Consider the following 10,608-nt stretch of genomic DNA (forward strand, 5'->3'; position numbering starts at 1 on the left):
AATAGTTTACTAAATGAGTACATTTGACTTATTTGCTTTATGGAGTACTAGCTCATGGGCATCCGATATGATCTATTTCAGTCTTAAAGAGCAGAAGAACCTGAACTCGTTTTTTGCAGTGATGTTCGGGCTCAGTAACAGCGCTGTACAGAGGCTCAATAAAACATGGGAGGTAAGAACAACTATGTACTATTAGTCTAGTCTAAATAAGCTTTTTGTTGTTTTATTTCTGTGTAAAATACCATAAACTTCTTTTAAGACCTGTAACACATTAAATGACCTTACATTAACTTTGTTGCAAAATATAACTATATTATCGCACAGCTCTGCATATATAAGTATGTCCAACTTTATCCATATACTACCGGTATATAACAAATCTCATCTGCTTGATTGCTTGTATCGTCACAAAATGTAAACTATATCATCGGCCAGCTCTAATCCGCTAAATGTGACTATAAGGCATGAAGATATTATAAACATTATAGTTAACCCAAAAATGAAAATTTGCTTTAAATGTACTCACCCAAAGGCCGTCACAATGTAGATTAGTTTGTTTCTTCATCAGAACAGACTGAAATTTGTTAAATTTAGAAGTATATCACTGGCTCACCAATGGATCCTCTGCAGTGAATGGGTGCCGTCAGAATGAGAGTCCAAAAAGCTGATAAAAACACCACTATAATAATGTGAAATGCTGCATGATTGAAAAAAAAACAAAAAAAACAATCATTAAGGTGTTTTAACTTCAAAGCCAGTCTAGATTAATACACATGTTTGGGTTAACTCTTCATTTAACATCATGATTTTCTGTAAAGCTGCTTCAAAACAGTGTGTAAACAAATACATTTGACTTGACTTGACAGAGACTTCCAAACAAAACCAAGAGGATCTACTGTGCATATGAAAGACTGATGGTAAGATCAAATATTTGCACACTCTTTACAAGGATTTGTCATGTCTAGGTACTATATGAAAAGTAATCACCTCTTTGTTATAGGATCCATCCCGCAACCACAGGGCCTATAGACTGACTGTAGCCAAACTCAGCCCTCCATACATTCCCTTCATGCCTCTACTGCTTAAAGGTGCAGTTTACTACTGATCCAGTTGACATTATTTATTATTTATGCCACGATTATTTAGCGAATATAAGTTTAATCAACTTAATAATTTGCCTGTGTAGATATGACATTTATCCATGATGTTTTAACTTCAAAGCCAGTCTAGATTAATACACATGTTTGGGTTAACTCTTCATTTAACATCATGATTTTCTGTAAAGCTGCTTCAAAACAGTGTGTAAACAAATAAATTTGACTTGACTTGACAGAGACTTCCAAACAAAACCAAGAGGATCTACTGTGCATATGAAAGACTGATGGTAAGATCAAATATTTGCACACTCTTTACAAGGATTTGTCATGTCTAGGTACTATATGAAAAGTAATCACCTCTTTGTTATAGGATCCATCCCGCAACCACAGGGCCTATAGACTGACTGTAGCCAAACTCAGCCCTCCATACATTCCCTTCATGCCTCTACTGCTTAAAGGTGCAGTTTACTACTGATCCAGTTGACATTATTTATTATTTATGCCACGATTATTTAGCGAATATAAGTTTAATCAACTTAATAATTTGCCTGTGTAGATATGACATTTATCCATGAGGGAAACAAGAACTACACTGATAAACTGGTCAACTTTGAGAAAATGGTGAGAGTATTGCTTTCAGTTTAAATGTTGCATTAAATTGAAACTCTATATCATAGAAAAATATTCAATATGTGCTTTTTACCTCATTTTTAGCGAATGATTGCCAGAACGGTGAAGACAGTTCGAGAGTGTCGAAGTCAACCTTACGGTATGGCTCCCCCTAGTGGTCTGGATTATAGTGTTTAACACTGTAGAATTTCATTTTCACCTTGTTCATTCAGTCTGAACAAATTGAATTCAGCAATATTCTATCCTCTTCTGTGCTTTTGCAGTGCCTTCATCTCCACAGAAAGGCTTGACAGAGAGAATGTTCTTGGATGCCCAAGCTATCCGACTATCAACATGTATGTTGTTCTTTCTTTTTCCTCAATATAATGCAAAAACATAGTGGAGTAAATCAGCACGAGGCTGTCGTTGCAATTCAGCATTGATTTCTCTCTCATATCTCGCAGATTCAGACCAGTCCCTGACCCTGCGCAATGCAGCCAACATAAGACAGTACATCCAGAACCTCAAAGTGATCGACAATCAGAAGAAACTAACTCAGCTCTCCAGAGCCATAGAGCGCTGAGACGCCGCAAAACTGCCTTTCTTTAGCCCGTCCTGCTCCATATTGGAGAACAAAAGCGACTGATGGAATCCATGATCACCCTATGTGTGGTTAATTGGTGTAAATTCAGCAATTCAGTCAGTGCTGCGTGGACTGTGCAGAGCATTGGCTGGGAAAACGCTGACAAGTGACAATTTCCTTTTGATGCCTTATCAGAAGTGTTCTGATCTGACTGCTGTGACTAATATGTGCCGTATCTGACAAACTACACCATGAGCAAAGAATTTCACTTTAGTGCTGCTGGCATTAACTGTTATTTATAAAAAATGTATACCATGGCAATGTTGATTCTGATTACAGTTCTGTATCACTTCGCCACGTTGTTTCTGAACTAGCAACGCTGGCTTGGGCTGCTTTTAGAAGCATGATGTTGTGTAATGAAGTCATTTTAGAACAATGTCTCCGTAAATAAACATTATATAGACATTTTGACTGACAGTTGAGTCTGGACCATTGAATTATTGAAAATGAATGCACATAGATGCAGTGATTTTTCAGTAAATCTACGGTCTGTCAGCATTTATTCCTTATTCAACAGTATTATGGCCTGCTTTGAATATTAACCTTTGAATTTCATTGTGAGCAAGCACTGGAGAACAACTGATTGTACAGATTATTACTAGCTGCTGTATATAAAAGCTGAATACCACTAGGCTAAACCAGTACTATGAAGAGAGCACAGTTTTGTAGAAATTATATATAAAAGTATATATCTTATACTTATATACTTGTATATATCTTAAGTGTTTATTTTTATATAAATAAATTATTGAACATGGTGCTTTTTTTGTTTGTTTAAAATTATTTATCTACTTAGTATCTCTTATATTCCTTTTTTTTCCCCCTTGAAATAATTTTTCATAAGCATGCTAAATGATCTAAAAAGGAAAACAGGTCAACCAGAAGTTGTAAAAAAAAAAAAAAAACTGAAAGATTTATTTTAAAATGCAAACTGTAAATACAAATAATTACTTGAACATTCCTCTGATTCTCCCCAATATGGGGCGATGAAATACGTCAAATCAGTATCAGCTGAAAATTAAAATAATCTCCTCACCAAACATATTTACAACTTAAAACAAAAACACAAACGGGGATTTGGGGCAGTTTTTAAAAACAAACAAAAATGAAGACATACCCAGTGTTTCCTCCCGCTTAAAATACAAAAATCGAACTTTTGGAGGAATAAATAATTTTTGATAATGTACAAAAGAGATTCAAAACATTACTAAGGATTCAAGTGGAGTCTATGTGTCAGTTATTTGGTTTTGTACCAATTCAAACAACCCGGTTTGGTTAGTAAAACCCTCACAGACAAAATATGTCTTAAATGACATGATGTTTAGATTTGACAAATGACTATTGGTGATTAAAAACTGAACTTTTATGGTACAATCACACTTTATATCATTAAAAAATCTGGACCTTTTTGGTAGTTGAGTCACATTTCTGATCATCTGGGCTAATTTCAACCCTCAAACTGGGTGTTGTCTTCAAATACTCCTTATTTCTGAGAACTTCACTAAAATATAGTATTAATATGCACATGACAAAACAAGTTGAAAAAAAAAAAAAACATACAACAATATTGCACTTCCATACAGATTCCTACACATCCCACAGTTCCAGCTGCTTTCCCTTTCTAGGTGGCTCGCTGAAACGGGAGTTTCACGATGGGTGATTGTAGTTATTTCCTGTCTGATTTGGCCACTTCAGCACCATGATGTACGGAGGCATTTCTACACTGACTGTGGCACTCCATAAAAACAAAAACAAAACAAAAAACTCACATCCAAATGCACACAAGCGGATGATCACAAAGACACGCATACAAAAAAAGACAAAACAAAAAGTATACAGGTGTTTTTCAACATTCAGTCCCTGGATGAGGCCTGCTGCCTTGGAAGAGGTTTGCTTTCAAATCTCCTTCCAAGTCCACAGTGATTCTCCGTTCTCCCACAGAAGTTTGGAGGGACGACCCTTCCGCTCTTTGGCCCAAGAGTCTGTTAGCGTAACGGCAAAGCACAGCTCTGCTTCAAGGCATCGGCGAGGTTTCACAGGCTCGGCGTGGATCCAGTTGAGTCCCAGATGACTTTTAAGGCAACGTTGTCGCTTGTTACTACTACGATAACAGGACGGAAACAGCTGACATTCAGTAGGGAAGAACGGTCGCCTTCCGCGAAGGATCCTGACAATGTTTTCCGCGGAAATGAGTCACTCGATCCTTTCCGCGGCATCACCTGAGAGCAAAACCAACCTGGCTTGCTTTTTTCAGAAGATACAGAGGAGACTGAGCTGATTTGAAGTCAAAACCCATTCCAATGGAAATAAAAAACAAACAAAAAACATTTAAAACATCTTCATAAAAAGAAAAAAAGACAGCAGGAAACTGGAGATGAGGGTCCATGGTGAGGTATCAAACTACCTCATTCTCACTTTCAAAACATAATTAATGAGCAAAACCTGTATCAATATCTTTGGTTGGTTGTGAAATACTGCATAGAAGTTTTTTTTGGTGCAAACGTGTGTGTTTAACTTTAAAAATGTAAAATGCTACACTGCAGATGCTGTTTAACCATCTGAAACACATGAACAGTTGCGGACTAAGACCAAAAAACTAAATGAAATTGTTACAAATTCAAACATAATAAATGTTACTCTTAATATTAGTGCAGATCGTGTCGGCCTTAGGCAAGATTTTGTCTCATTTTCTCCGTTAGCAGGTTGCCAGGTGAGGCAAGTGATCCTGAGTTTTGGTTAAGATCTGTTTGTGAGTGGTAGGCTATAAGTGGTGGTTAAAAATGGAAACCCACATCAAGGAAAAACAATAATATAAAATAAACAATGTCAACATTCATTTGGCTTTAAGTCCTCAGGGTCTCATGATCTAGTGCAGTACAGTGAAGATCCAGTGATCTTTCCTCCGTATTCCTTTACTGCAGTCTAGTCTTTGTCTTTTCTTTTTTTTTTTTTTAAACAGCAAGTAAGCTCTCTTTGGATGGCCTCTGGTTAAGAACATTCTCTGGGACGTGTTTTCTGAATGCTCTCTTGTGTAGTTTAGGCCTCGGATGCAGCCTGAGGTTTGAGCTGGGCTTTTTCCATGGCCGTGCCGTATGGAGTTCTCTTGAAGAAGCCGAGCTACAGGAATCAAGAAGAGAAGGAGATCAAATTATGGTGAAGAAAAGGACTCATTTACAACTACTCTACCTAGCTGAACAAAGAAGGATAAGAAGTTGTTCACATTTACTTACAAACTAGTCCAACTACAACTGATAAGAATTTGTTTATGCTTAGTTGTAAATTAACCAGACAACAACAACAACAAAAAAAAGAATTAGTTTATAATTAGCTACAAAGTAGTCTCTAAGAAGGATAAGTATTGGTTTACGATAAGTTACAAGCTAGCCTGACTGTAAAAAAAAAGATAACTAGTCTGACTACAGTAGATAAGAATTAGTTTACAATTAGTAACAATGTATTTATGATTAGATACGAGATGGTCTGATTAAAAAAAAGATTTAGGTTATTATTAGTTACACGTTTTTGCCGAATATAAAGGATAAGAGTTAGTTTACAATTAGTTACTAGTCAGACTAAAAAGATTAAGAATTTGAAAGGATAAGAATTAGTTTAGTTAAAAGCTGACCCAACTACAAAAGATAACTATTCGGACAACAATAGATAAGGATTATTTTACAATAAGTACCAAGCTAGCCTACCTATGAGGGATACAATTTACTTTATGAATAGTTCATAATTTAGTCCCACTATGAAATATTTATTTACCTTCAGTTAACATGGTCTGACTAATAAAAAGATTTAGGTTATGATGACTTATAATATGCAAGCATAATTTATGTGAAGCGTAATATTTAGTTTACAATTAGTTAGTAGCTTGCCGGCCTACAAAGAATAATCATTTGTTTGCGATTCATTCGTTTAAGAAGCATAAGTATTAGTTTACAATACTTAAAAAGATTAGGATTTTGTTAATGATCAATAGGTTAATTGCCTAGCCTGGCAATAATAGATAAGAGTTAGTTTACAATTAGTAACAAGCTACTTCTAGGATAAGGTTTAGTTCTAATTATAAATTAATCCCATTAAAAAAAGTACAGGTTACACTTTATTTTAAGGTGTCCTTGTTACAGTGTAATTATACATTTAAGTACTGAGTAATGTTAATTAACTACATGCACTTACTATATGGTTAGGGTTAGGATTAGGGGTTGGCTTAGGGTTACTTGCATGTAATTGTGCATAATTTATTGTTATTATAATAGTAAGTACATTTAAAATAAAGTGTTTGCCAAAGTACATATTCATTATGATTAGTTGGAAGTTTTTTTTTATTACTTTACTATTGGTTGCATGCCTGTCTGTCTACAAAGGAAAATAATTTGTTTACGATTAGCTAGTCAAACTAAATGATCAAGCCCAACTAGAAATCAAAACGGCAGACGCTGACCTTGTAGAGGACGTAGATCAGCAGTGCAAGCAGTAGAAGACCAGCCAGAATAGCCAGAATGATGATCCACAGAGGAACAGCATACGTACTGTCTGGCTTATTCCAGACCACAGGAGTGACCATCTACAGGTAACAGACAGAAGATGAAGATCAGTGGATCATTTAACTAATATGAACCAAATATATGATGTCTATCGATGAACATGAATTAGATTGGATGAGTAAATTTACCTTTTTAGCACCACTAGGAGTCACTTTGGGCAAAATGGCATATGGCATCTTTTCCACTTTGTAACTAGCAAGGCACTCCAGATTGAAGTTTTTATAAGGATTCTGCAATAAAGCATAAAAAAAAACACATTTAGAACATCATCAAGAGAATTAAAAATCTAACATTATGTGAATTCATTTGAATGTGACTGGTGGTTCTGAACTGAATTGAGCTTTCAATGTAACAATCCCATATGCCTCCAGATAGGGGCAGTATTGTTTCACTGAATCCCAGTGTTTCAGTCTGGCTTTGCTTCTCACAAAACCCCTCTGACATTCCAATCCGCTGAGCTCTCAGGATTTCTCCTCCTAATGTATTTTCAATGCACTCACTTATAAGCTTTGTATTGGCTAGAACTGCAGAGAGCATGTAAAGCGTCTCTCAAAAGAGCTCCTGTTCGGAGATATCATCTGACAGGCTTGAACATACATGAACAGACACTCACAAACTCTGTTAGTTCACTTATTAGTGACCATACCACACACAGCCAGACTTTACATTAAAAACTTGGATATTTAATCAGTGTAATTGTGGACACGCTTTTTTTTTTTTTAAGACTTTGGATTCTGAAATTCGGCTGTATGAAAGCTTGTACATGCCACGCTTTGCTTTTATAGCAGTATTAGTAATAATCTAGAGAAGACGGCTTTGGCATCAAGGTATTCCACTCACCTCCATGAACGCTTCAGCCCAGATTCGCGAGCGAACATGCAGTATGGCACTAGTCCCTCGCTCCAGCAGGCCAACGTTACACGTTAGAGTCCAGCAATCCACACTGGAGCAAGACTAACACATCAGAAAAACAAAGAGTTAATAATGATCAACATAATGAAATTTACAGAAGTATTTCATCACACTGCATGCTAGCTCCTGCCACAACTCATTACAAACCCCTCCTAACAGCAGTCATTCAAATAAACAAATGACACTGCAATGTAGTGACATCATAAAAGATGTGCTCTTTAAACAAACATAGATCATGTGAATCAAATTTCCTGCCAGAAATCAATCAAATCAGCATAAAAGCATGCCTGCCTGTCATCTGGGATACAAGCATTAATTAAAAACCCAAAAATAAATATGAATGTGAATATCCGGATGGAGAGATGGGACCATGAGACAAGACGTTAGCGTCACGAGCCAACAGCGATGACAAAAGACCTAATGTTAACGTCTTGTGCATCGAATGCTTTAAATTAGTGGGAATTCACTGGTAGAGTCACAGGACTGTAAAATCCTGCCTACAGCTGCCTAAAGCCAAATTCCGACCCTCCGATGCAATAACATTTAGCTCCCTGGTTTTTACCAGCTGTACACTACCACATTCGTCATCGGATCCCTGTAATGTGACATTCATTTCATTAGGAGGATGAGAAAATAATGATCACAGAACATACGAAATTCCCTCTATTGGTATATGGACCACATCAAGGTTTGGGGTCTTCAGGAGTTTTGCTTGGTTTACAGCTCTTGCTCTTGTACTGCATATATAAATAAATAAATAACATTTTAATTGTGTAATATTTAATTTTTTATGTAAGAAAAAAATAATTATGTAAGCAAAAATATATGTATTTTCTAAAGCAAACATTTATGACTATCATATATTTTTACCATGATTTACAGGAGACAACCACTAAAATGTCACTCAGTGTAACAATATTTTATATACCCAAAAAATCTTGTGCAGCACCCAAAAACTCACTGTGTCATTTAAAATATAATCAAATTTAGTATTATCACTTACTCTTTTATATATTTTTAAAAAGTACAGGTCAGAATAAGTGTTGTTTAATTTTTTTACATAAATATATATATACCCCCATATTTGGACTTTTTATTATATTTTTTTTTTTACAAAAGTTATTTGAAACATTATAGTAGACACTTTTGTAAAGTAGACATTTATGTAAAGTAGACATCACTTTTGTCAATTTAATTTGATACAGACACCAAAATTGTCTAATTTAAATATAAAATGTAAATTAAGGAACACGTCATCAAGCAAGAGATGATAAATGTGGGCAATTGAGCGCAACAGGCGACAAAGCCCTCTTTCATTTGGTCAGGTACAGAGCAAGGATGAGAGCTACGTGCCTACAGCTGGACTATACAATCAGCTGCTGTCTGAGAGAAGTGCTAGCTGAAGTGGTTAATGACGCAGAGAAGAACTGGAAATTACAGGGTAGAGCGAGGACATTTCGACAGACCCATCACTTTGGAGAGTAATGAGGTCATTAATGTTCTATCACATGGTCACACACATACGCAAGCACACAAAAACACACACATACACCTAAACCAACCAAGCAAAACATCTTTAATGGCAGCCAATCAGTCACAGCAGATCTTCGACCCTGTATGACTTGACCTTCTGAGTTACAACACTAGTGAACCAAAGGTCTTATGGCATCTGAGGTCATGAGAACGCTGAATTAGATGTGTTTGTTCAACATTTGCATTTTACCCAACGCAAATGACTCATGTTGACCTTCCTGCTGACAGGACTCAGTAACTGTGTTCCAAAACCTAGTGAGCAGCCTACCTAGACAGTACTTTAAGGCATCATAGGTGCATTATGGATGCAACGTCTGTATCATAATTATTCAGAGTTCTGGCCAAATTCAAAAGCAGCATTGCATGTATTAATCAAGGTGAATGTAATCCCAGAATGCATATATCTCAAAATTTTACCACCATTTTGGATTATAAATAGCTATATTTAATTCATACAGAGCCCATAAAGGGACATAATGATGGAAAAAATAAGATAGAAAAATGACATTTTAACGATTTTGCATTCTTTTCCGTTCCGTTTTTCCCTGAGAAACTTTCCATTTGTTCTAAAAACTTTGCATTCGTACACAAAACTTTTAAATTCCCCCTGAGAAACGTTTCATTCATTCTCAAAGCTTCTGCTTTCCCACAAGAAACCTTGTGTTTGCTCACAAAAGTTTGAAATAGAGCTTTCTATCATTTCCATTACCAGTTTTGTATTCGTTCGCAAAAGTTTCTCAGGGGAACACAAACCTTTTGCAAGAAAATACAAAAGTAATGAAATATAGTTTTTCCTCCCACCTCATATTATTTACATCACCAGTTTTTGAAACAGAATACAACATTTTCTTGGAGGAATGCTTTCACGTTCTTGTGAGTGAATCATTTATCCTCTCATCTCATTTTTTTCCATTCATATTGACCATATCTTTTTTCCATGTCTTATTTAACCAATATATTTATGTGGGCTATGTATGTTTTTGCACATTAATAGTTTCCCTCTTAGCTGAAAAGACCCACTAAAACCAACCCAAGCTGGTTTGCTGGTCTTAGCTGTCTTAAAGTGCCCCTATTATGGATTTTTGAAAATTACCTTTCATGCAGTGTGTAACACAGCTCTAAGTGAATGAAAACATCCTGCAAAGTTATAAATCTGAAAGTGCACCCTGTATAAAGTTATTGTCTCTCAAAAGAAAGAGTCGACCCTGAATCATTGAAACGAGTCGTTTTTAAAACGAATCCCAAGCCGTTTCATGTTGACATT

At 35.9% G+C, this 10,608-nt stretch overlaps 2 protein-coding genes across 2 annotated transcripts in view; one reads left to right on the top strand and one right to left on the bottom strand.

Moving 5' to 3' along the window:
• The window catches only part of LOC107723737 (rap guanine nucleotide exchange factor 3-like), a 42,543-nt gene extending 39,503 nt beyond the window's left edge, over positions 1–3,040 (top strand). The window contains exons 22-28 of the mRNA XM_016532446.1: positions 82–172; positions 867–917; positions 1,001–1,088; positions 1,654–1,718; positions 1,812–1,866; positions 1,991–2,062; positions 2,171–3,040. Of these exons, the coding sequence (XP_016387932.1) occupies positions 82–172; positions 867–917; positions 1,001–1,088; positions 1,654–1,718; positions 1,812–1,866; positions 1,991–2,062; positions 2,171–2,289 (541 nt within the window). The 3' untranslated portion in view covers positions 2,290–3,040. The remainder of the gene's footprint in view (positions 1–81; positions 173–866; positions 918–1,000; positions 1,089–1,653; positions 1,719–1,811; positions 1,867–1,990; positions 2,063–2,170) is intronic.
• A 2,243-nt stretch (positions 3,041–5,283) lies between these two features.
• The window catches only part of LOC107723722 (integrin alpha-5-like), a gene marked incomplete at its 5' end in the record, with an annotated part of 23,805 nt that continues 18,480 nt past the window's right edge, over positions 5,284–10,608 (bottom strand). Inside the window, 4 exons of the mRNA XM_016532432.1 lie at positions 5,284–5,466; positions 6,797–6,919; positions 7,028–7,129; positions 7,740–7,853. Of these exons, the coding sequence (XP_016387918.1) occupies positions 5,386–5,466; positions 6,797–6,919; positions 7,028–7,129; positions 7,740–7,853 (420 nt within the window). The remainder of the gene's footprint in view (positions 5,467–6,796; positions 6,920–7,027; positions 7,130–7,739; positions 7,854–10,608) is intronic.

Source organism: Sinocyclocheilus rhinocerous, unplaced genomic scaffold (assembly GCF_001515625.1).
Source record: "Sinocyclocheilus rhinocerous isolate Xijiao unplaced genomic scaffold, SAMN03320098_v1.1 scaffold905, whole genome shotgun sequence".
Classification (NCBI taxonomy): Eukaryota; Metazoa; Chordata; class Actinopteri; order Cypriniformes; family Cyprinidae; genus Sinocyclocheilus; species Sinocyclocheilus rhinocerous.